This window comes from Aulonocara sp. 'chitande type north' Nkhata Bay, linkage group LG2, assembly GCF_057382095.1.
Source record: "Aulonocara sp. 'chitande type north' Nkhata Bay isolate Kocher_YH1m ecotype deep benthic linkage group LG2, A_spYH_male_GT1.1, whole genome shotgun sequence".
NCBI lineage: Eukaryota > Metazoa > Chordata > Actinopteri > Cichliformes > Cichlidae > Aulonocara > Aulonocara sp. 'chitande type north' Nkhata Bay.
The window spans coordinates 27251739-27278633 of NC_141345.1; the positions used below are offsets into that span (position 1 = coordinate 27251739).

The following is a 26895-nucleotide window of genomic DNA, read 5'->3' on the forward strand; positions in this document are numbered from 1 at the left end:
CAAATTAAAACAGTATTGAAGTCGGCAGTTTAGATTTGAATACCATGATTTTGACCTTCCTGTCCCTAAATCCAGTTCTCTTTATATTTTTGAGCTTTTATGCACATTACTGCAAGGTAGCTAAGGAATCCAGCCAGGTTCTAATTCACCTGGAGATCCTTCAAAGCTCTTTGGTTCAACTCAGAGATGTAAGGGAAGTACATTGAGCCATTTTTAAATCTTCCAGGTTTAATATGATCGTCTTTCTGTGGGATGAGAAGTTGGGCCCACAGAGCTGTAATCTGTCTCTTCATTGGCAGCATGTCTGGATAGTCTGTCTGACCTTCTCTCTCTCTCTCTCCATGCTTACGTTTAGCTTGCTCTCAAAAAAAGAAAAACAGCTTGTGAATTTTTAATAACCTCATTCATATTTCTTTAGTGACCAACTCATTAAAGAGAACAAATCATAAAGAAACAAGCACAGCTAAAGCTCCTCAGATAATTGCAGATGAAGTCAATTAGATTTTGTCTCTGTAAGCCGGTAATAGGTTTTACTATTGGGATTTGTTTTACCTAGAAACTGTTGTTGATGTAACCACCTTAATTTAAAACCTCGGCAACACACATCGGTTTGTTGAACGTCTTCAGTTTTACTCAAGCAGATAAGCATTGGAGATTTATAAAATAGCCTAGTTTTATCTGTCTGCTTACACCCGGCTTTCCATAAGGAAGCATACAGGAAGATATTCCAGTACAGTCTGTTATTCTTCTTTCCACATGCCTGCATTGGGATTTAACCTTGAAAACGATCAGTGTTTGTCTGTGAAAGTGTGTGGTGAGAACAACTCACGCAGCTGGAATGCTGGGTCTCTTTCTTTGTGGATGTTTGCTTCCCCTCACTGCTGATATTTTTTTTCTCCCTACAACCCAGACAGATTTACATGCCCACGCACACATACACATCTCTGTGTCCAATTTTAGACTTTAACCATCAACCGAGCTCTGCCGTGAAGGAGGATGAGAGTTCATTTTTCACCCTCCCTCTCATCTTCACCCATTAAAAACATTTCACACTGTAATAAAAAGCTTGCGAGTTGTTACGAGGAATAACCAAGCAACCGTGTCTGTAACGGACCTTGTTTTTCTCTTCCGGAGAGCTGACTTGTATTCAACATGAAAACAACACTGAAACTGAATCCACCGACAGCTATTTTCACTCAACGCTACATGCATTATGGGCTTGTTCAGCAACTGTACTACTGCTTCCATTACTTCTTCATCATGCACACTCAACTCTGTTGGGAGTATCTTCAGGTCCTGCGGTTAAATTCACTTGTTTTGTCTTCAGGCTGTTTCAACAAACTGTATTTCCCTGTTTGGTCCTGTGTGGTCACTAACCTTTATTCCTTTATTTACCTGTATTCTAACAGATTCTCAGTCAATACTGCTCCTTGCGTGTAGCTGTCTTTCACTTTTCTCTGCTGCTCTCTTGCTTCTTTCCATCATTCCCTTGGGTAGAACAGCTCTTTTAATAATGCAGCACATCATTCTGTTGGCCTCTCTCTCCAGGGAGCTCTTGTGTCGATTAGGCAGCAGAATCTGGAGCCAAGCCACGGGTCTATTCACCGCATCACTGCACAACAAGAGAGTCAGAGAGAGTGAGGGAGGGAAAGAGCTAGAGAGAGACATGGTGGCATGGCCCGTGAGGTAGAGATGGACAAAACCGCAAAGGGGTTGAAGACATTAATAGACAGCAGAAGCATGCAGAGATGGGAGAGGCTTTTATCACTGCTTCTAAGTTTTGGTATCCAACTTCTTTTGTCCTCTGACTCTTTAAAGGAGATTTTTATAAGAAGCAGTGTGGGAAGCTAATCAGTCTGTCTGTGTGTCTCCTAAAATTCTTGTCAGTGTCATAGTTTTGGTTTGCCTTCATTTTTCCACTCATGAGCTGGCAAGCTCAGTATTTTAGACACATCTCTATGTGTACTGTCATCCACTGAAATAATCCTTTCAGATGCAAGTCATTTGGACGTCCAGTTCAGCTTCTGGCCGCTTTGGTGCAAAGCCGATTGCCCACTTAAATTAACACGTTCTCTTTTTGATGATGTCAGTCTTTTGATTTTAGTTTTGAGGGTTTTCTTTTTTCCTTTTTTTTAATCAGGCCTGTAGTTTTTGTGTATGTGTGCGTGCTCAGTTTATGCCCCACAGTGTTTGGGACAACATGGATGCCTGAAGGTACAGTTATTCGTGGCCATCTGTAATGCTTTGATGAGCCTCAGTGAAAAACTGTAAAGACAAATGATACACACAGGCATACATCGTCATTGCACACATCTCAACTACAAACCAAATACATAAAACCACTAAACTGCACCTTAGAAACATCTTGCTGTTGTTGCGATGAAACATATATTTCATACTGCATCTTCTGTTCTCTTCACAGCAAAAGCCTCCCAACAATGACTGGCGCTTCACACAGGGACAAAGACCCGGACCTAGCGGGTGAGTTAGCAGAGTAACACATTGATTCAGCTGAAATACGCAGTAATATCTAGATCATGTTATTGCTTTTCAAGGGGGAAAAGAGTAAAAGGGGTGAGGGATTTTTTTTTAAAAAGGGGGGATGGTAGTGAGCGCTGTAACCATAATAATTTGCTACCTGCAGTGTGCCATCTGATTTTAAAATACAGATGGCATCACAAGCAAACATTTTTATGTGACTTCAAATTTTATTCCAGTGGTGATGAGTTTCTTGTTCCACCTGATTGCATGATTCTGCTCAGTAAGGTTGTGAAAAGCATCTCTGCCTGTTTCCAGGCTGCTTTATAAAATGGCTGCTGCAGCTTCCACTCCCCCTCCCCCTCCCCTGCTGTTCCTTTCCTCTCTGCGCTCCCTGAGCCTGTGCGCCATCGCTCAGTACTACTGATGAGGAACAGTGACCAGAGCTAGCGGGGGGGGGGATGGGATAGTGCATTTATCTTTATTGCTCTCTCCATTTTTTCCTGCCACGTCACTTGAAAACACGTTTTCTTGACATCAGTTACTTGCCTTATTAAATGTCAGTTGTGTTGTTTAGTTTACATTCTGTGTTGATTGCTTTGTCACTGATATTTGCCCATGTAGTGTACGCAGTTGTGATTGTGCGACAGATCTTATGAGTCGAGGTTTGTCCCTGAAACACACAGGCAATGTTAGGCACAAACACAAGCTACTGCACTTTTAGAAACCACTGGGTTTTATTTTACTTCTCAACAGCTATGTCATTCACATCCTGTTTTTGAAAAGTATGTGGCTGACTCAGCATTTTCCAAACAAGATCTAAAGCATATACAAATACACAGTAGTTCTTTTCAGGGTGTATAACTTGTTGTGTTTTTAGTCCCCACATGCCGTACGGTACACACATACGATGGACGCCGAAGAATGGGACAAGGTACTGATTTAGACGTAGGCCCTGTATGGTCACTTTATGTCCTCAGCAGCTGATCAGGGATCGCATTTGCCGCCGTTCAGTGAAAGAGGAACTTGGTCAGCTGATAAGGGCAGGGAGTGACTCAAATCTTTTAGTTAGTGCACTGCAGTTGAGTGCTGTGCTGTGTGTAGCTGTACCTAACCCATAGCTTCTGTTAGTCTCCCCGAAAGTTTGATGGGATTTGTTGATCGATGTGCATAGGCCACAATGCCTGCTGTGGCGTAGAAAGGATTGTGACACTTTTTTTCAGTTTGTGTGCAGTGTTTTGTAGATTTGCTATGCCTTGTATGTGTGCTATACATATAGTCGTTATAGTCTGAGAGCTCTTCTTTTTCTCTCCTTTGAGATTTGCCTACCATACAGTGTTGCCTTTTGATGTATGTCTGTGATGGTTGTAGCTTAACACCACCACATGCAGCTTTTTCATGTGACTTATAAACCAGAGGACAATGACAACGTCTGTGTCATGACTGATAGTTTAAAATGCCTGTTAGAGGTTGAGATGTTCCTAGATGGAGTAATCGGGAGTCTGTTTTAAGCACTAGAGGTTAACATGCAGATATAATAGATGTCAGCATGTACACCATGTGACCAGAGGAATGGGTTTAAATTATAAAATATAGCCTGTGATAGGGCAAAAGGAAAAAACGTAAGACACAGTGGAATAAATGGTTAAATAGAGTGGCATTTGAATTCTGTGTGAAATCAAAACATTAACCACTGATTCTGTGCTTCATTGGTTGGAGGGGATTAAAAAGAAGCAAAGAGCTGCAGGAGGGTTTTTTTTATTTTTTTATTTTTTACCTTTTCCTACTGTGGCTTTAATTTCTTGAAGGTTCCCTGAAAAGCGACAAGTAAAGGCATCTATTAAGATGAAACATATCATGTAAGGAAACCGAAGGAGAATGATAGCCCAGACTGGCCAACTGAGGACATCATTCTGGACCACAATGTACAACTTTGCCCACAGGAAGTGATAATCCTGACCACAGGAAACACTTAACTCAACTAGAGGATATGATAAGAAAAATAATGCTAATTTAGCATGAAGGGGCACAAAATGGCTGCTTCTGGCCTTACCGAGGGTGCTCCTCTCCAGTCTGTTTCTCATTGGCTGCTTGGCACAAGACATACATGTTTCTCTTCCTCGGTCTCTTTCTGGCACTGAGCTGAAAACCACTTCAGTGTTTTGGCAGTGCAGTCTGGCAACCTGTGCTTAATCAGAGCCAAGCTTTTGTGTTCAAACTCCTTTTTCACTTTTTCTCTTAATGTGTCTTTTACTTTCTCTTTATTCCCCAGATCAGGGCAATTTGTCTGATTGCTTTTTTAGTTGGTTTTAAGTAGAAAGGAGCTTTCTTGTTTACATCCTATGCATTTAACACACTGTCTATTGTGCAGAAGTTTTAGATAAGCTGCAAATCCTTAAATATATTTACTTTTCATAAAAAGGAACCCAAACATTAAAAAATCATTTGGCATAATCACCCTTTAAAATAACACCAGTCCTGCTAAGTGCAAACATCTTGGCTATCTCATTTTCTTCTGGCCAGACCGATTTGGTGTTCATGGCTGTGTGGGGGCCATAGCATCCTTTGCATTACTGTAAACAGTTTTTTATGACTCTGGTTATTGCTTTGAGGTTAATATTATGCTGTAGGATGAGCCTACAACTCTGTTCTCTCATGCATAAAAAGTTAAACTTAAAAGTTTAACCATCTTGAGTACTATAAACCATCTTGTGTGCTATAACGCTGTACAGACTGTCTTGCCTTGCCCCTTTATTTCTAAAATCTTTGTATTAGGAAAGTAGCACGCAATTTCACTGTGTCACTGTCATTTCCAGCTGCACATACCAACAGAATCGTTTACCCATGGCCTCCACTGAGTGTCCTGAGGGGTTTTATTAGCCCATACAGTCAAAAAGCCTTTGTTTCAACACTCTGACCCACTGTTTACATGGCTGAGAGTAGTTAAATGTTACTTTTTTTTAATGTAGTGCTGGTGATGAATTAGCCATACTACTGCTATAATGGTTTTAAATGATGTTTGAGTCTCATGCAGGGCTTCTAATGAAGTGAAATGACATTTATCTATATTTTATGATAGTTTACCAGTAGCATGAAGATAGCACACTGTTGTTTTTTGACACTAAAAATCTAAAATTGGGGGTTTATTAGCACTTTGGGAACAGACTCAAACATTGTGACCTAGTTCTCAGTTGCAGAGTTTGTGTTGCCGTGTTACATGCATGGGAATAGAAATAAGTAGGTGAGCATACTCAAAGCATACAAGTCTGCTTTCTCCGCTGTTACCCCCACATGCAAATTACAGCTTTTAAATAAACCAGCCTTTGAACATGAAGCCCGTCCAGATGGAAATGTTCAGCGCTCACTGAGCGCTGCATGTGCGACTATGCAGACAGCTATTTCCTTTAAAGGTGGGATCATTAAATACGTTTAATCAGATTTACTAGACGGCGCATTGCTCAGGGTCATACTGGCGAGTGTGTGACCGCTGTACAATTAATGTGTGAACACACTTGCTACCATGTGTGTGTCCAGCAGCATTTGCACATGCCTTTACAATAATCTGTTTAAGCGTGAGTGTGTGTGTGTGTGTGTGTGTGTGTGTGTGTGTGTGTGTGTGTGTGTGTGTGTGTGTGTGTGTGTGTGTGTGTGTGTGAGAGACACACTCTGTTTTGCGTACTATACATCCCGTATTATTCTCCTCAGGCTGTGTATTTCACCATCAGCTGCTCTGCTTTACATCATCCTGTCAAGCTAAACACACATAGATCCACTGTAGAGGAGAGTTTATTTACATGTGTTTTTTCCCGATTTTTTTTTTCCACAGGGCAACTGGAGGACCTGAGGTTGCCATGGGAACTGGCCCCTGGCCCCAGCCCCCTACTGAAGCTGAGCAGCTCCAAGCCCTGATGGCTGCAGCCAACGGTGGGTCCTATACCTCGTCACCTCTTTCGTCCCTCCTATGAGTTCCACCATCTCTTTTCCAAACCTATTTATTGCTCTTCTTCTCATCAGGATGCGTGGGAAGTGGTGGTTTGTTTAGCTTCCTGTTTGGTTGGAGAGCAACAAGCCAGACTCAGTCATTGATAAAGCTCTGTCTGTCCACGCTGGCGTTTCCATTTAGTGGACGTGAACCTAGTATTACTACCCACAGTTTCCTTGATGTAGTAAAGCTGATTTGTTGAATATAATAACACAACAGTGAGACACGTTTCCACTGTACACACTTATCACATGTTTAATGTTTTACTATAAGCAGTAAGCTATAAGGGCTACTCGTACATTTATGTAACATTAAAGCCTATATGATTCCTATATGTTACAACACACATCCTCCCCCTCCTGTCCTGTCCCTTCTGTCCCTGCAGTGACGGCTTAGGCAGCACTGAGGTGAATTCACACAGTGACTCATCTTCAGGCTTTGTCATCGCATAGAAAAGTACGCAGAAAACAGCAGGATTACCAAGACCAAATGTAGCGTCAGGCAAACACAAATTATACAAAGATGGTAATGATGGAGAGACGAATGTGACGAGGTTTATTGGCAAACAGATTCAAGTCGTCACTTCCAGTGTTATTTCACCACCAATCTGTCCCCCCCTTCTTGGACACTGGGAACTGGGCCCTGGTGTGTGACATTTTTTTTTCCATCACTGGGAAATGGCGAGATGGTCATGTGGTGGTAACCTGCATGTTAGACAGAATGAACAATTTGAGCCATCAGGGAGGAAGGAACAAACTGAGCATGTGATAAATACTGAAGGTCATCTCTCCTTTGTGCTTAATGTCACTGTGCCGATAAACACAATGACAAACACGGAACAATTCATTTAATTAGCGCTCCACTTCAGAGGAGAAGGTAATAAAAAAGTGTTCTCTCTAATGACTTTAGCTCCAGCACAGTTAGAACTGCAAATGTCATGTGCATGTGTGTGTTTATGGAGGCTGAGATGAACTAGAGAATGGGGGAGGGAGGGTTTGTTCCCTGGCTCTGCAATGCAGGGGCTGTGGGAGAATTATGGGCTGAGCAGCTACGTCATGCACGCTCACAAAAACAGGGCATGCCTGATATTTATTTATTTTTTTTTAAGAAAAGGAACGCCAGATAAACAGAGGAATAAGACATTTTCAGCAACCATGTTGAACAAAAAAGAAAATCCTCTTCACTCTTTTGTTAATATTTCTTCTTGTTCATATCTTTACTTTTTAGGTTCACTTACTGTCTCTTTATGTTTTTGTTTGAACTAAACCTGATGTTCAGACTGAATTTCGTTTTAATCTGCTGTACAAAGTATTATAATTTCCTTTTATGTCCCATTTAATTTCACCTCTTCTGTTTATACTAGATATTCTTCCAAATGCTTTTCTAACAAGTTTCATCCCTCTGTCCTCTTCCCTCCTCACCCCTTGTCCCCCAACTTTGTCTCTCTTCCCCCTAGAAGTGAGTGAGGCTACAGCCACCCTCGGGCCCGGCACTATGGGCTTGAGCACCCGCTACAGCCCCCAGTTCACTCTGCAGCACGTGCCAGACTATCGTCAGAACGTCTACATCCCAGGCAGCACGGCCACCCTCACCTCAAACCCCCAGCAGCAGCAGGCCACGGCCCAGCAGGCCACCCAACAGGCACTGCCCCCTCCTCAGGCCTCAGCTCAACCAGAGCCCCCTAAGGCCGCCCAAACTCCAGCCTCCAAGAAGAAGTCCACCAAGAAGGAGAAGAAGTAGATGTGAATAGGTGAAGGAATGATCAACCTGGGCCTGATCTGATGAGAAATTAACCCTCCACACCCCACCATTAGATATCTTAAATATTGACAGCAAATCACTTGTGACCACATGGGCGATTTTGAAAGTTCTTTGAAAGTGTCTTGAATGCCTCAAAGAATCTGAATGTGTTGAAAGCTGTTAGTGTTTCTAACTTGTGCTGTGCTTAAGGTCTATTATTGTTCACATAACCGTTGTTGGTAGATATATTTGGCTGGGTGTGGGGGGTTACTGTCCCCCGCCCATATTTCTTTCTCTTTTTTTGGCAAAAATACAAAACAAAAACTTGGACAAAGAGATTCAGTGTAAGCAACCTTGCTGGGATGACAAGACTATACGCAGTGATGTATTCAGAAATGAAATGTTAATGTCTTTCACGTTGGATTTTTTCATGCACTTTCCATGAAGTGGAAAGTCAGCTGTTGTAAAGTACGTTAGTTGCCATCCATTAGATTGCTAATAGGGTCAGCATTGCTGGGTCTTAAAGCGTTAAGTCCTTTGACTTTAAGGCTGTTGTTTGACAAGTATTACAAACTCTTCTGCATGCTCATTAAGGTTCAAACCACATATACTAGTTTAGAATTGCAAACTATGCATTGCAAAAGCAGAGGAGGAGGACATCTTGAATCTATTATCGTCCCTCCAATCGCAGGTCAATATAATGCACATGTAGCATTTACTTGACGCAAAATGAAAATTACTTTTGTAATCGTAGTTTAAAAAAAAACAGATTTTAATCTTCTGATATTTTTATGACCTGAGCATGCACCCAGAGGAAGGGCTGGCAAAGAGTGGGGGTTGCACGGCGCTGTGTCGTGGAGTCACGAGCCATGCTGTCCATATCAGTGGTACAGCAGCAGAGACTGGCTTCTTCTGCAACACCTCCAAGATGGGCACAGATATGTCTTGCTGCCCCGCACCCCCCTGCCCTCCCCTCCTCACACTCAGCTCGTGTCCCTCCCTCATTCACCACCCCCATATTGAGAGCCAAACAAAAAGAAATGCACTGTTAGTATTCTTAAGATGATGTAGGGGTTGTAATCACTTCAGTCTTTAGGGAAACATGTAGATGTGGTAAACTTAAGTGCTTAGGAGTTTCTAGACACCTTGCGGGCCTTTAGGGCCTCGATGGAGTATTTTCCTTCACCATCCTCAAGTGCTGAAGAAACGTCTTGATGTGGCACAGTATCATGTCTTTTCTTTGGGAGATAACGATTCGATAGCATAGAGAAAGTGTTTGTATAAGATATGAAGTTTTTACATTGCCGTCTATCCTTCTGTCAAACTCCTGGACACGTACAACAGCATGAAGAAAAAAAAGGCAGCTTGCAGGGTGGGTTAGGGAGAGTGGAAGTGGTATGGTGAGAGGTAAGCAGACTGAGGTGGCACCATTGTATCGATCAGGGGGTGGTAAACATCCTTGGCTCTACCCACTGAATGTACAGAGGAACCACAGTTGACCTGCCCACCCCAGAAACTCTCTCAAATGCACTGACTGTAGTAGAGGTCAACAGAGCCAAGCGCAGTTGTCCCTGTTGGTGAGGAGATGCCACTCACAAGCCCTTTGAAATCTCTCTCTTCCATTGACACCAATGGGAAACCTCAACCTCTTCACCCCTCACCTCCCGCCCTCTACTCCCTAGTCCTGTGAGGCTCTTCCCCACTGTAAATAAACACGAGTCCTGTCGATGGTATGAGCCAGGTGTTTGTATAGTAGGGACCATGTCCAACATTTTCAAAATAAAAGTCCCTCTCCACAAGGCGTGGCTTACTACTGGAATGTGTTGCATTTTGTTTTTAAGAAAAAAAAATTAAGAAAACCACAGTTAAAAAAAAACAATAATAAAAAAAAAAATTGAGATGTTCTTCAGCAGTTTGTGTTGCAATGTAGTAACTAAGCACCATGGAAGCCAACTAACACTTAAGTGTAAATAACTGATAAAGATAACTTTAGATAAGTAAAAGAAGTGACACACGTAGACTAGTTAACTTGTGGTATGTGTTGCGCATATTTTTGTGTTTATTTTCCCTCTACTATCTTTTATCACCCTGTAAAGATACAAAAGAAAAGAAAAAAAAATATGGAAAAGTTTCTATCCTTCTGTAACCTCTTAATGTTCTTTTGCGGTGATTTTATCTTGTGCATTTGTGAAAGAATGCCTCTCATTCTCTTTCTGTCCATATGAACAAATGATTATAAATATTATATATGTGTAAGTCCGTCCGCTGCTGAATTAATCCTACTCTATCCTGCTGTATTATCTTTCTTATCAAATGCTTAAACCCCACGCTATACCCCTGTGTTACTCTCTTATTTTTATGCTAATATTTATATTGCTGTTTTATTTTCTCTTGAACACTGACATTTCAAATAAAAAGATTCATTTTAAAATTACTTATGCGTGTGGTTTGTGTTAATGCTGCTATTTGTCATTTCTCTCACAGGCTGAGTGAGGTAACTCTGAGCATCATTACATTGTTAACAATATTAATCGTGCTCACTAAACAGTTTTAAATGCTTCTTGGAGTTTTAACCATGTGGCTGCAGCACTACTAATTAATCCCAGAAGCCTTTTGTCTTCTTTAATTTCAGATTTCTTTAAAAAGCAAACTACGAAGCTACAAATAATTTACAGGAACTAGGATGTCTTAATCAAAAACATGTTAAATTGATGATATAAGTTCTGATCCTTTTTCAATAGGACTCAGAACTACAGCTGCCAAAAAAGTATTCTTTGTTTAAAAAGAAAAAGCACGGCACAGCATATTAAGTCAGTAAAATTGATTTATTTAGCATCTTTCTAGAAAAGGATATGCTTCACAAGAACAATTAGTACGCCTATACAAATAAGTACTAAACTGCTCTTTAAAAGTTTCAATAGAGTCCATTGATCTCAAACGTAATGGTAATGGATTCCATTGTTTATTTTAGTTTTCGCTGTAGTATGAGGAACCACCAACAAGACCTGCATGTTACATATGGGTGCAAGAGTTCACTATTGTAAACTGACATTTGACCATGCAGAGCTCTAAAACTGATCACCAAGATCTCAAACTGAAGTCTGAACGTTATAATTAAAGCATGGTGGAAAGTAAAATAGTACTGAGGTCAAATGTAAGATAATCATAGAGCTTATTCTATAAACTGATTCCTTCTCCAACTCATTGATATTAGAGCTACACGCTTTTCTATCTTTCCTCTTGCAGAAGTTGGGGCCACTATAGGGAACATGCCTGCACATGCTCTTTGGGCCTTTCAATAGATCTTACACAATAACACATGACTCTATAAATAGCCCACAGGACGTCACTAAGCAAAACAAAAGGAGCAGCCCACTGCTGCAGATGTTGGGGGATGGAAGGAGGGACTGAGAAACTGGAGGGATAGAGAGGATGTGTCGGCCATGAATCAGGTAGTTATGCCTGCTGTTGTTGGTTTTCGGAGTCCAGGTTACTGCCTGAAGATTATGCAAGACCAGCGGCTACTGGAGCTATTTAATCATACCTGAAATGACAAAGAACAATCCAGTTTTTCCACACAACAGCATTCCACCATCAATCACTGCAGATTCACATACCCAAAATGGCCGTCTCCTCTTGCCACTTTCTTCTTGAGTTATATGGTTGCCACAGTAACCATCAGCCCTAGCGCTGGATGCTTTGCTCTGTTCAACACATCTTCATTACAGATATATCCAGTAGCCATTATTGGCTCTGCTCAGGGCCTGGCTGAGCTCAATGACCTGCGGAAAGATAAACATATTCAGCAATTAGTCAAACCTGGCAACCGACTGAGCCATATGTAGAGAACATGGCAGAGCTGATTGGAGAATATCCCACACACACAGACACAAGGAGATGAGTCAGAGGTAATAAGGCACTGTGGGTTTGTCCCCATTTGGAGAAATAAAATATGAGCTTCCATTTTAGAGCCTATTCTGGTTCTATCAATGAAAGGAAACTGAGGTGCTGTTCATATGGGTATATTATACATATACAAGTAGGACTTAAAATAGCTTTATAGTCTCTTTGTCAGCTGATGTTTGTCATCCTGTGACTCATACAGACTCCTGATGCCCTGACTGTCCCCATGTGTCAGAAATTTCCCCAAGGGGAGACCCAACAGAATGAGGAGATTGTTCTTCTGTTGCCCCCTTTATGTCCCCTACCCCATCTCGCTTAATTGAGCACATTCCTACTGATTATACACACATAGAGATGCACAATAGTGTGACAAACAGGCAAAAAACTTCAAATCAGTGATGTATAGCAGTCGCAGACTAGAACCTGACAATGGGCAGCCTGTGTACGATAACAGCATTAGTGACACAGCCTGGACACAAACCAGAAGACCAGGCTTCGTCATATCCTCAGTGTGATACATGCACATGGAAGCAGAGATGTGGCAGCCCACAGAGACACTTACACACCCAGACATTCAAAACACACCCACGAGCACCCACGATAATTAAAATGTATTATAATTTGAGCTATAATTCACATCACACGCCTACATAAGAAAATGGAGGTTCCTCTCTTCCTCGTCAGTGTGGGAGCTGCCAGAAACTTCCCGCGCAAGGAAACAAGGATCTCATTTCAGGCCAAGGAAGACTTAATCAATGTGAAGAAAGAGCAGGATGTGACGTAATGGGTTGCTAGTGGCGGGACAGGAAGTGAGTTTCCGCGCCCGTTTACTGTTTTTTAACCTCACAGTAGTAAAATCAAAGGAAGGAGTTCCTCCCCCCATCCTCCTTCACTGGCTTCCTCTCTTCTTCCTTCCCTGCCCCCCCTTTCTCACTCCAGCAGCTGTCTCTGCATATGTAGGGTCACCACATGTTGGAGAACAGAGGTCTGTTTTGTGGATATGCACACTGGAAGACTGAAAGGATAAAGCTTAATCTGGGTTTTTGTCGGGAATAACCCTGACATGAAATTATATATATATATGTATATGTATATGTGTGTGTGTGTGTATAAATTAACAACCACTCATCATAAGCAGAATCTAAATCCAGCAGGAACTGACTGACCTCCACTTTTATCAAGCAGGAATCTTGCAGTGCAGAGCCAGAGAAAGAGAGAAACTGCTGTTTTTAGGATGAACGTTCCTTATAAAAGATTAATTGACAGAGAGGAATGGAAAGTTAGTTTTCTGATGGCACTCTCCGCCAGCTCTAAAAATAACCCCTGAACAAAAGCGTCGGATAACACCAAACGATTTGTCACATATGAACACACACATATCCAAACGCTGCATTGCTCTTTAAAAATCATCTTTGTATCTCTGTAAAGACAAATATCCTGCTAATTTTCAAAAAGTCTGCTTTCATTTATTATTTCAGCAGAGAGGAATGTGTTCATAGGGCAGCGTTAACAGGGAATCTGCTGCTCTAAGGCAGAAAGAAGAAGGGGGGGTCATTGAGAAAGAGCATTGGAGCGCTGGAGCCTGAACGTTGCTAAGGCTAACACTATCCTGATTTAAAGAGACTCAGTAATGTGCTGGCTGCTGGCTTGACTAAATCACAGAGATGGAGCTGTAGCAATGTGGAGGAAGAATACAATGCTCCCTTTCAAAGCCACAAACCCTTTTTCTCTTCATCTGAAAAGCCCCCTCTCTCCTCATCTCTCTCTCCCCTCATCTTCTTTGCCAAGTGTTCTTGCTCCTGTTTTCTCAGCTGGGAGGATGGAAATGAGACAGCGGGGAGACAGGAATTGAGAAGGGAAAGACAGACTGAGGGAAAGAGAAGGCTGACATTAGGCTGCTACAGACACAGGGTTAATTGCTTTGTAAGCCAGTGAAAGAGAAGAGTGAAAATATGAGGACTGCATCAAGTCAAAGGTCGCAGACAACATAAAATAAGAAAGTGCAGTTTGGTTTTAATTTCCCCAATAGAATGGAACAATGTGTGTGTTATTTTTTTAGGAGATCAAAAGCTTCCATCTGGTGTAAAGTGGTTTAAGGGCATCCTCTCCCCCCACCTTGTTTCTACACACTCTAATACCCACACACACACATACACACACTAAAAACACACATACAACACTCTAGCATAACCCCAATCCCTTTTAACAACCATACACCCCATGAGCAGTCCTCCACCCCGCTCCCTATGCAGCTACCACGCCCCCAGCACAGTGCAGAGGATCTAATCCATTGCCTCCACCAGCTGCGGTTGTCATGGTAACAGAAAATTCCAGATTTCCATGATGAAGGCTGGAACAGAGAGGAAACCAGAAAATAAAATGTTCAAGGATTCAACAAAGAACGCCAGTTTACTCTTTGTTGTTTTCGCGGGCGTGTGTGTATGTGTGTGCGTGTGCATTTGACACAGCTGCATGTGAAGGATGTTGTGTAGCATGTATTAGATTTTAGACATACCAGAACATTAACCGAGGAGGTTAAGTGTGTGTGTGGGAGAGAGGTGGGTCTGAAAGGTCGGACACGCTGTGAATGCGCAGCTCCTCCAGACATGCAGACATTGACACAGAGGCATGTCGACAACTCAGCACCATGGCGACAGGTGTTGCTGCGGAAATGGTGCAGCTGCTGCATGGATATTTCAGGCTAATAAGCGTGCATCATCAAGCAAGTCTCTACTTTCCCCCTCTCTCCCCACTGCACCGCTGTGTCCCCTAAACTGCCCCTGTGACTGATCCCCTTTCCAGTAGAGTCATGCAGTATTGTTTAGAAAATACGTCCAATTAGGAGAGAATCTCGAGGTCTTCAGGGAGCATACACATCAACAAATTCATTACACGTGCTGACATAGCTTGCATAAAAAAACACACAAAAAATAACTTGCTCAGTTCTTGAATTGCTGTTGGTAATAACAAGGTGTGAAACCAGATGGTTTCTGTCTAAAACTAACTGGGACACAAACCATGTGTCAAATTCACCCACTAATATCAAGCACCGGCTATCAGGTTGAATGCTTTCCCTTCTGGAAATCCCACAAGCATCTCCAGAATGAGTAGAAATGCAGCCACAGTCTTTAGACAGAAAGCCTACAATACATACACACAAACACACAGAAATTATGAGAATGTAGCATATTTGTGAAACCCCAGGGAAAAGCAAACTGGGCATCAACACTTGAAATCATCAACTGGGATCATGGGAATGTTTTAAGAGCCATATCTCACATTCTGACCGTCATCTAAATGTCACCAGTGTTGGTGGGACGCTCTGCTGCACGCCACGACCTCTGGGACAGGTGTTAAACCCATCAGCAGAGGAGGAAGCTGGGAACTTACTCTGGAAACATGGGAAATCAATTCAAATACAAGACATACCAGAGGTTCTAAGTGATCACTGTACCAGATAAAAATGTAGAAAAAAAGCCAAGCACATTCCTACAGAGGAAAAGTGCATTATCTGTTATAAAGATATATCAAAGGTGCCAGGAGAACCTCATAAAGGGAGATAAGAGCTAAAAGCCAGTGAAAATATTTGTTCTCTTGTCTTTGCTTTCTGATGCAGTGCAGTCAGACTGTGCACAATTAAATTTCCCCAAAATGGTTCACTGCCTCATTTAGAAATTTGCAGGAGTTGTGACTAGTTTGTTTGCATGGAGGCGTGTGTGCATCAACAGCAGGCAGAAAACAAACCTCTGAGAGGATTAATTAGAAAATACTGCAGGATGTTCTGGGAAACTAAGAGGAAGAAGACAGAGAAGGGGGGGCAAGTTCCAGTGCCCTAATTTACTGCTCTCATGATATGTCACTACCATCCCTCTCCCTCCCTTCCCCAGTCTCTTTGTTCTCTCCCCCGATCATATTCTCCACATTTTTAGCAACACACAAACCTAATTCATTTGGTCAAATTCTTTCAATGTTTCCCCATTATTTTTATCTCTATCATTGTCACTACATCCATTTTCGTTCTTTCTTTATTGCTAAAGCCAGATAACCAGACTCTCTGCCCTAGATAAAAATTGAGGTCTGTCAGTCTGCCTTTGTGACCCCGCCTGACGTCCATCCATCTATTCATCCATCCACTGCTTCCCTCCACTCCTCTTTCCATTTGAGAGGGTAGTGGAAGTCCACAGAGTTCAGTTTGTGTCACTCGTCTGTCGGTGTCCATAAAGCTCAAATATTCATGCGCCCGTTCCGCGCCATGCAACAACAGATGATGTCGGAGTGCGAAAGACTCTCAGTTTCCATGGCAACCTCCAACATCCATTCCCCTCCTCCCCCTCCCCTCTGCATCCCCCTCCTCTCTCAACTCAGTTGGGTGGTAGCGAGGGATGGCGGCGGGGATGATTACCTCTCTGAGACCATGCAGCAAAAGGGGGGGGGGGGGGGCATTACAGGGAGTAGTTCGCTAGGATGTGAGGGATGGAAGAGAAGGGAGGAGAGAGGAAAAAGTACAAATAATTAATGCGGATTTTTAAAAAGTGGAAGCCAGGAAGAAAAAGAAGAGGTCTGACGGGTGTGGATTGGATGACAAAAACAAACATCTGTCTGCTGATGACCAAGATAAATCTTTATGTTCTCTTTCACTCTATGCATTCCCTCTTTGTCCTTTCTCTGCACTCCCACCCATAAAGATGCAGAACAGCACACAGACTGTAAGCAGCTTACTATAATACAGCTCCATAAAGGCTCCCAATACTTCTCCTTTACCCCCTACCCTGCCTGCCTACTTCCCTGACTGCAAAATGAAAGGTAATGCAGCATACTGCCCCCTATGCTTCAAAATCAAGCTTGTCTGGACCTTTGTGTTCTACAGAACACATTTGGAGTAGTTGCTGAATGGAGCACTTGATCCACCCTATCCTCTTCATTATTAGTAAAGCTGTGCCTCATATCGTCTGCACTGTAACCGTCCACCAATCTCAGCTTAGCTGTTTACAGGCCTGATATTTTCCTTCTCATCACCCCTGCACTGGTCTTTATCCTATGCCTGACTGAGCATCATCCGCATTGTTTACTGCCCCCTGTTTAAGATATCATTCCTTTCCAGCTGCAGCCATTTGTCCACATCTGTGTTCTCTCCCTCTATGTGGGTCATTGTTTGCCATGGTTGCTTTTGTCTTTGTTTTCTTTGTCCCTCCCTTTACTCTTGTGATGCTACTCCAGCTCTCACTTTAAAATGAGAACAATCCCTTGTAGGCACAAAGAAAAAATAAACTTTCTTAAAACCCATGTTTTAAGAAAGGGGGAACTGTTGGAAATACACGGCAAAGGAGTGTATACATGGGGATGATGAAACAAGCAAAAGAAGAGAGGAGAAGAGGCATGAGACACGTGAAAGGGAAAACATTGAGGTAGAGCAGTGAGAGGTCAGGACGGCACATAAGACACCCAAGAAATGGGGGGGCTTAAGGAAAATCGGGTATGGATACTGATTTTTGCCAGCAGGAAGTTAAAGTAACCACGGTAACGAGTCAAAGAAGTGATGTCATTGTATCTAATAGGTGCTTTGCATGGAGGTGGGATTTTCTGGGGGGGGGAGAATGAGTGTCTTCACCCTCAGCAGTTTGTTACATATTAAGAAAGAAAGGTGCTGAGGTGACTGGAAACATCTTCTTCAACAGCTGATTTTTCTTTTATTTGCATAACCTTTTTGGTCTATGATGTGATTGTTTCACCACTAAAGTAAAAGAACAACTTGTGTGTCTGATCTGGTTGGACCTTGCTCAGAAATAAAAGCACATACAATTATTTTTCCAGGTGAACATCAAAAAATACACTGTCAACTTCAAATACAATATAAAGCATCACTCCAGAGATTTGTCTGTAAATAAAGATCAGTATGTATCATCTGGACTAAGAACAGTAGTGCGAGTGTGAGACCGTTTAACCTGTAAATGTCACTGCAGATGTAGGATTGTCATCCTCTGAGCTGTAGGACACACACATGGGCACACACTTACATGGGCACACACATATAAACATAAAAGAGATGTATGAGCAACAAACACACTTATGTACCACACCCACAGACGTACTGCCCCCAGAGGAAATCAGAGTGCTGCAGGATCAGCTAATGTAGGTCAGCTGACTGACAGCTTACCTACATCACACCAATGTGTATGGACATATAGGGGGCAGGAGGGAGTGGTGAGCATGCATGTGTGCGCACACAGAATAAAACATATTACTGGTCCAGAGATTCTGAGGGGTTCCACATGGATACAAATATTCTTTCAACTGCAGTCATCTTTTACTGCAGCCGACTTCTCATGTGAAGGTCTGGGATATCTTATCTTAACCCAACCAAAGAATTACACCAACACAAACCAAAAAAGAGAAGACTAGGATTTACGGATCTTGAGTAGCATCTACTACAGAATAAATACTACTCACCCACCATAAACATCCAGTAGGATCCACAGAACACCTCCAGTATTTCAACATCGCATATCTTCTATTTGGTATATCTGTGGTGCTATTAATATACGTGACTACATTAAATACTAATGATAAACACTGTTGGGGAAAAAAAATCAACATCAAAAATAAACAACAAAAAGAATAACTATGACAAGTGTCTAAAAAATAAACAATCATAGAAAAATTAATTTAAATTAACCCAGTCAAGGAAATCCAGGATTTTAGTACCTGTTTAAGTACCTGTTTGTTCTACACTGGGGCACACGGTTTCGTGCCTTATTTATCACCCAGTTTTCCCAGAGAGAACACATCTCTGCCTGGCCCCCATAAGAAGCACAGGTGTTAACAGTGCTGCTGAAGGAGTTTCAGCAACAAAACAAATGTCCCTACCATCAGCAGTTTTTACCAAATATATAAGAGGAATTTGTGAAAGTATAGCCACTGCCTATGTGCATGTGAGAGGGAAAATTTAAAAAAAAAACGAGGCGGTAGAGTGAACACTATGGCCAGTGCATGTGGTTGTATAAGATTGGTGCTTATTAATATTCTGTTTGCATCATCTTTTCACACTGCCTACAAAGCAGACGTCTCTCTCTCTCTCTCTCTCTCTCTCTCTCTCTCTCTCTGTGCCCCCCCCCCCCCTCCCCCCTTTAAATCTGGGGTGGAAAGACACCCACACAGACATCATGATCTGCAGGGATGAACCATGCGCTGGATTTCAAGCACAAAATTAAATGAAAATTGTGGATTGCATGTGATGTTACTGCTAGTTATCATGGCAGAAAAAGTTTGCTTCTGTGCTATTACTAAAGATAATAAGAGGAAGGACGCAATGGATGGTAAGCAAGAAAAGTGAAGAACGATAAGAAGCCAACAATCCGACAATGAGAACAGTTGTTCTCTCTGGGTAACGCCTCAGGCTAGGGACTGCTTAGCAACCATCTGGACACCACCAGTTTTGAGGGAAACATGTATTTCCCAACCAGTTGATGAGGGTTCTACACCAAAACCCTTCTTGTGATGCCAACTACTCTGAAAATACTCACGTCTCCGAGCTGTTGAAACTGGGAAAAGTGGGTAGTTGGTAGATAGTTTGCTAATGTTTGTAGCCAAGCCAGCATCCAGTGGTTGTCAGAGGGTCACTGATCAGTGTCTAGGCCTGCGTGAATGTGGCTCCAGCAATCACTCGCCTTTCAGGGCATACACATCTTTCCTCTCACGACCAGTGGTTACCAAGTGGTCTCTAGGTCTGTGTGACAGAGGCCTAAAATATGAGCAGATATCAAAACCTTTCTCTATCAACAGCAAAGAAGCCAGTTTCAGACAACGCATTCTTTACAGAAGCCCCATCTGCTTCATAATGGGATTTAATGCTTAGGTTGTCTCCATTTGGACAATGTCTTAAGGTCGGAAATAGAGCGGCACACACAAACGCCAAAGTCAAACACAGTCATGCTGACAGTTCTTTTAGCAGAAACATCACATTGTTTTAGCGCAAAGCATCACTTTCAGATGAACATGAAAAAAAAAACAAGCAAAATGACTTGTATCTTATCTTCAAATGGACAGAGAGAAACAAAGGAATGGGATGTAGAAAGCTAAATGGGCGGGGGCGACTGAATATTCACATTGTTTGAAAGGCATGGACATTGAAGGAAAGAGAAACAACAGACACAACAGAAAAAAAGGGACTCCAGTTTCGACACAGATTTCATTTGCTTCAGGGTGACTACAGGAGGTGTGATGATGGAGATGTCACTCAGCGGTGTGATGGCACAGCCAATCGGTTGACACTCCCTTGCCCATGTTAATTGTCTGCTAATTGTGTGTCACATGGAGAGTGTTATACAAGTAGCCGAGAAATTCGATCAAGTGGAAGACATGATAGCTGAAGCAGGGAGGCCGAATGAAGCAGACAGCAGCTACATGCACAGATGTGTATTTATGCACCGGGTTGTAGGCAAATGCAAAATAATGCAAATAGGCACTTTTACTCCATATTCAAATATGTACTATAACCTCACACATTCGCATGCCATCATTCAAAAACACCAGGGAAGCCCTTTTTGTTTTTTTTGCGTTTCACCAGTCACTCAAACTGTTTCTATGGAGTTTAAATGCCACAGTAGTGTGAGCTTCTCTACTGAAGCAGCAGGAAAATTGAGAAATGGCCAGTCTAAATAACAGTTCTCAGAACTGGAGACAGAGAGAGGGAGCTGTGGAGTGTACAGCCAAGTTAAAGACAAATGAAACACTTATTTCAGAGTCCTGGCATGGTGATGTTAGTAGCAGCCAGAGATATGCAAACACACACACACACACACATGCAGAAACTTCTAGGTCAGGAGAAGAGAAGGAATGAGGAAGCAGTGGGGGGAGACGATATAGAAAATAAAAGCTAATGTGCTCTCTGAATGTAAATTAATTGTTTTGTTTTCTCCACAGCCGAGGTCACATCTACTCTTCTATGTAACACTCCCTCCCTCCCTCCTCCTACAGCAGGCAGAGGGGTGGCAGATACGCTCAGAGGTTCACTTTGCTACCTGGAGACCGACAGTCTCTGTCGTCCAGCCAATCAGAGGCTGTGAAAAACAGCCTCCCGCTCCTCAATTGGTCCACTGCTTCCGGGAAACCATTCCACTATCAATGGCTGTGTCATTGTGTCGTCTGGCAGTGCTGAAGCCAATTATACTGCCCCCTTTCTTTGTTTCTCCAGCATAACCCCTTCACGCATATAAGGGCATAGACAGACAGGCACACACACACACACACACACATGCAAATCTCCCCCGACTCCCCAAAATGTCACAACAAGAGCCTGAGGGAGTCTGGGAATCAGGAGGACTTGAATCTCATAACAATTAGACATCACTACAGATCAAATCACAAATAAGCTTATATCAATACACTGGTCTTAACTAGAATAAGTTAACTCTTTAAAAATATGTTCTTAACCTAATAAATAATACAAATATTTTCACTTAAAGTTGAGGTAAATGAATATGTTGTTTTCCTAATGGAAAAATAACACAACAGCTTATAAACACATAGGTGTCCAGTAGCAGCAGTTTTAATTGTTGATTTGATTTCAGTTATGTAAAAATGTTCAGCAGAAAATTTGAGCAGCAGCTTTGTTTGTGAAAATGTCTTGTTGATGCCAGAGGTCAGAAGCAAATGCACAGCCTGCCTTGAGCTGATGGGAAGCCTACAGTAACTAAAATGACCACTTCTTACAACCAAGGTATGCAGAAAAGCATCCATAATGCACAATACCTTTAACCTTGAAGCAGATAACTACACTGTGCGTCTCTCCTGTCAGCTAAGATTTGAAAAATGTTTGCTAGTTTGAGCCACAACTTCTGCTGTGACATTTGGATGGTAGGGTCGGAATTTAGTGTAAACAACATGAAAGCATGGCTCCAAACTGCATTTATAAACAGTTCAGACTGGTGGTTGTGGTGTGATGATGTGGGTGATATTTTCTTGGTACACTTTGGGTCCCTTAATATCAACTGAACACATTTAAACACCACCTGAGAATTGCTGCTGACAATGTCCATCCTCTTATTACCATGGTGGATCAGTCTAATAATAATAATAATAATAATAATGTGTTAGTCCCCGTAGGGAAATTACATTTAATCCATTCATCCAGTGAAGCAGGGAGCAGGGTGTGGGGACGGTACCTTGCTGAGGGGTACCTCAAGGTAGCTCCTCATGGCTAAAATGAACAGAATATGGTAGCATGTTTATACAACTATGTGCGATGCATAAACGCAGTCACAAGCATGAGCGCAACAGAGCATAACACACATTCAGACACACCCACAGAAGACGGCAGTTAAAGGCTACATCCACTCTTATCTAGGATGCAAATATGTCAGACTAGAGTCAACAAACATGCGCACACAGTAGGGCCAAAGTCCACAACACACACTAACACACAGCCATGTTGTCTATTCTTAGACGCTCCTACAATGCTGTCATTTTACGCAGCTTTTTAATCGGGCCACCTTTTGCTTTTTTTCGACTCCTAATCACTATGTCTATTTCAGTTTCCCAACTTCTTTCATATGGTCTTCTATACATTCTTCATCTTATTCCTTGTCCAACTCCCCCATGTCTTCCACACGGTATGCTGCTGTGTCCTACTTACTACATAAAGCATCTGTTTGTACAGAGCTTTTCCCCCTCATTGCTTTTAAAAGCCTTATTATCCCCATCGTCTTATTCCAAAAGACTTGAATGCTTTCACTTTGAAATAAAATGGACATCAAGAGAAAAAGGTTCAGTTCATATAAGGACGGAATTTAAAGTAGGTTCATGCTTGTATGCAGGGAAATGTACAGTGCAGAAAAGGGGAGCAAATGAAAGCAATCGCATAAACCACAAATGGTAAAGAGCTTAAAAGTGGTGGTGGTTGGGGGGGATGTATGAACTTGTGAACTCATTGAAAAAAGTCTGTTTTAAAGTTAAGATTAAACATTCAGAGTGCAGTTATCCCCACAGACAAACTACCAAAACGTTACAAACACATGAAGATAGATACTACTGAAAAACAGAGCTACAGGCCTGGTCAGAGTTTGATTAGGATCAGATGTGTTAGAATAGCTGAGCCTAACTCTGTGTTCAAAGAGACAGGAAGTGTGACCAAGACACACACACACACACACACACACACACACACACACACACACACACACGCGGAAACAAAGAATGGATGCACAGGTTTTTTAAATTCATTTTCTTCTGTTGTGTTGAGTCAGAATTGTTACTGATCTCTGGTCTACATATGTGTGCGTGCACAAAGAATAATCCTAAATTAGATATGAGACTTTCTTTCAAACCATACGACATTATATTATATAACAAACAAACAAAGTGTTATTCAATACACATCATCATTATCAAAAGGAAAAATAAATAAATGTCTGTCAACAAATCACCCATGTCCAAATACAGATACAATTTCTTTATATCATTTTGCAAGTTTACGCAATATAACAGTATCCTTAGCATTAAATAACGTCTCCATCAGTTGTCTTTGCAACTTAAAATGTTCAAATTAATTCAATTAAACAACAACAACTTATTCCCGTTGTCTAAGTTGTTGGTATAATGCCTGTCCTCAACACCAAGTTAAACAATTTGGTGACCAATGCAATCAAGTCTTCAGGACTAGTATTTATATATTAATTGAAAATCAAATCACAGCCACCTGCCTTATTATTCTTTAAATGTTTTATCTGAACTTTGACCTCTTCTTCAGAGAAAAAGTCATTAATAAACTCATTAGGTGAACATGTATTGTCTATAAAATCAGACAAATTAATATCACACTCATTTAGATGTTTAATATGTTCACAGAACCCCTCTATGGTTATTCCATCACAGGTAACTGTAGTAAAACGGTTCCTATTTATTATCCTACAATACCCTTTAGTATCCTTACTTTTGAGTGTAGTTAACAGCATATTAATTTCTTTACTATACTTATGTTTACACCTTCTAATAACTGTCTTATAGCAGGATCTGGAACTTATTAGGTTTCTAACACTTCCTTAAGTCTTTGCCTTAACACAATTCCTTCTTACACTCAATGTTAAACTAATTCTTCTCTTCATAATAGTTACGGTAGCATTTTTCAACATACCAAATCAAACCTCTGCAATTTTATATACATCTTCAAGCTTTGTTACTACTGAATCCATTTTTTCTTGGTTAACAATCATATCCTCAGTTGCATCCAATTAATTTAATGCATTGCTAATTAACCTCTGATGTAGACTATCAAGAAAATCTTTTGTCTAGTCTGGCCCTCATTATTCTTTAAATTTATTTTTTCCTTACTGGCACTTCATTTGTAAGCTCAACACAGATAGGACAATGCTTATAAGATGACAATATATCCAAAAATATCAACTTCAAAATCTACCACATAAGGGAGAAATGAGGATGACATAATTACATAATCAATAACACTGCTATCACTGATGAACGGAAGTTGAGGCCTTCTGGTTACATTATCAGAGTCAGTTAATGAGACGACAGGATGGCAGTGTCAGCTCTGGTTTGTTAAACTGCAGAGACTTTCATTCACAGAGCGCAGGAGAGTTGAATTCTCCAGGTATTTCAACGTGAAATGAATTCCAAAAACAGAACTCATTATATTCTCAAAGTCTCTGTGACACAGCATGCAGCAGATGCTCCAATTAAAATGAAAAGCAAGCTAATTTTGTTCAGATGATGAATGTTTTTTTTTCCACATCTGGTAGCATTAAAATAAAGATCTACACAATATTAGTACAGTGGTCCCAGGTATTTAACATAAGGCCTCAGAGTTTTGAACTAAACTCCTCCAGTCTCCATATTGAGGTATACTACAGACTAAGGCTCCATTCAACTTTTTACTAGAAAATTTATGGACTAATAAAGTTCATCATCTTTTTTGGAAGGTTGACTTGTACACAAAGAAAGCAATAAAAAAAGAACTGACTTTTCAGATGGATTTAAACGCAAAGACTATAGTATAAGATTTATGCCTTTTTCTTTGTTTTAAATAAAACGCAGATGCTGAGGATTCAACCTGAACAGGCTGTAACCGACGAGGATATCCTGTCAGTGAAATATGAAGGAGAAATGGACGGAAAGAACAGGGAATCAATCAGTCGTGTTACAGGACAAACAGGAAACTACTTCAGCTGTTTTAGCAGGCCTACATCTGAATAGCTTGTATGATACAGATGAATTTTTAAGGCATTCCCCCACACCAGGCCACTCATAGGGGAGGTCATACACGAGGTCATAATTTATAGTTTACCTCCGTGAGTCAGTATTGATGTCCAACAGAAAATGAGATGGAGATACAAGCTGGTGTTCTTCCTCCCAAGGATTTAGAGTCGCCATCTTAGAGGGAAACTCAACTGATGTCGTACATGAAAGTCTGCTTAGAGGTCTTCACATGTCCTTGTCTTGAGGCCATGGAACATCTGACACGACACAGAGTATACCTATCAATGCCAAAACAGTTCTCCCCCATTTGGGCTCCTGTTTATAGACAAACCCCTGTGTAAGTGTGGTATGGAGGAGGCTATGTTTGGAGTAACAGAAATAGTTGGAGATCATGTTTATTCTGTGATTATATTTAATTTAATAAATCCACAGTTTTTCATCAACAACAACAACAACAACAGAGGAAAGCCAGCAGCTATCGTTTACTGGAGTGGGAGGGGCTAATAGCTATACGGATGCGAGTTGAAGCGGTGGTTGTCCTGTCAGGTGCCCAACTGAAATAGGGTGCACCTTGGTGAAGAGTTGTGTTTTCAGTAACGTTATCCCCACCCCACCCCACACCTTTCTCAACTACTTATTAGTTAATACTGAGATATCCAAATAGACGAAGAATAAAAAGAGAATGTAATGTGCTCTTTTATAGTTACTGTCCCAGGTAAAATTAGCAAACATGAGAGACGTATGGTCTAATACTGTAATGCTTCAGAATAGTATGTTTAATGTGTGCTTTCAAACAGAACCTCATCTATTTGTACCCCTAGAAATCTGGTTTCACTGACCCGTTCAATATCAACCCCATTAATTTATCGTAGTTAATGATAATTTATTTTTATCAAGCCAGATCTTCCATTTAATTATTTTGTAAATGCTGCAAATCATCAGCTGAGCAGAAAATATTTATATGATCAGCAAAAAGTGCCATTTTTAGCACTTGGGAGACATTACACATGTTATTGATGTATAAATTTAGAACCCAACACTGACCCCAGGGTATGATGTCCATACACGAGGAGCAACAATCTAATTTCACAACCTGTCAAACTGTCCATTTTAAACATTGACAAAGATTTCCATCTATCACAGTATCAAGCTTTTCCTCAGTCTTCTCAGGAGAAGTTATTTTTCTTGCCACATGTGGTCCAAAAGTTATAAAAAAACTGATTAAAGCTGATAGCCATGCCACCCATATTATATTCATCATGATTATTGTTAATGCATCACTCAGTTGTTTTGTTCAGTATTGCCCAGGTTACCCTGTTTTGGTCATTTCTTTACAGTTTTGATCACATTGACTTGCACTGTATATGGCCTGCAAAAATCTACCAGTTTATTAAAAAAAAAAATTTTAAAGGGGGGGGGGGGGGGGGGGGGGGAGGCAAATAAACAACTTTAACCAACTTTGAGAGTTTAAAGGCACTTTATTTCTTCCATCGTCACTTGGCCAACCCTTAAAAGTCTTTGTGGAAAAACTGTATAAAGTCTGATAAATGATAAATAGGTCTAAATGATTCAATTTAAGCTGCATT

General features: G+C 41.3%; 2 protein-coding genes across 51 annotated transcripts in view; one reads left to right on the plus strand and one right to left on the minus strand.

Moving 5' to 3' along the window:
• LOC147338018 (protocadherin gamma-C5-like) overlaps nt 1-10634 on the plus strand; it is a 308494-nt gene extending 297860 nt beyond the window's left edge. For 25 of the 50 annotated variants that reach the window (XM_086314495.1, XM_086314448.1, XM_086314421.1 and 22 more), the window contains exons 2-5: nt 2423-2481; nt 3359-3412; nt 6305-6402; nt 7917-10634. In XM_086314495.1, the coding sequence (XP_086170621.1) occupies nt 2423-2481; nt 3359-3412; nt 6305-6402; nt 7917-8200 (495 nt within the window). In that variant the 3' untranslated portion in view covers nt 8201-10634. The remainder of the gene's footprint in view (nt 1-2422; nt 2482-3358; nt 3413-6304; nt 6403-7916) is intronic. The other 25 variants (XM_086314637.1, XM_086314594.1, XM_086314567.1 and 22 more) reach the window with 2 other exon arrangements.
• Nucleotides 10635-11045: 411 nt separating this feature from the next.
• The window catches only part of LOC147338049 (protein diaphanous homolog 1-like), a 34043-nt gene continuing 18193 nt past the window's right edge, over nt 11046-26895 (minus strand). The window contains exons 10-11 of the transcript XR_015131865.1: nt 11818-11982; nt 11046-11744 (exon numbers count right to left, since the gene is read on the minus strand). The gene's annotated coding sequence lies outside the window, so the exon portion shown is untranslated. The remainder of the gene's footprint in view (nt 11745-11817; nt 11983-26895) is intronic.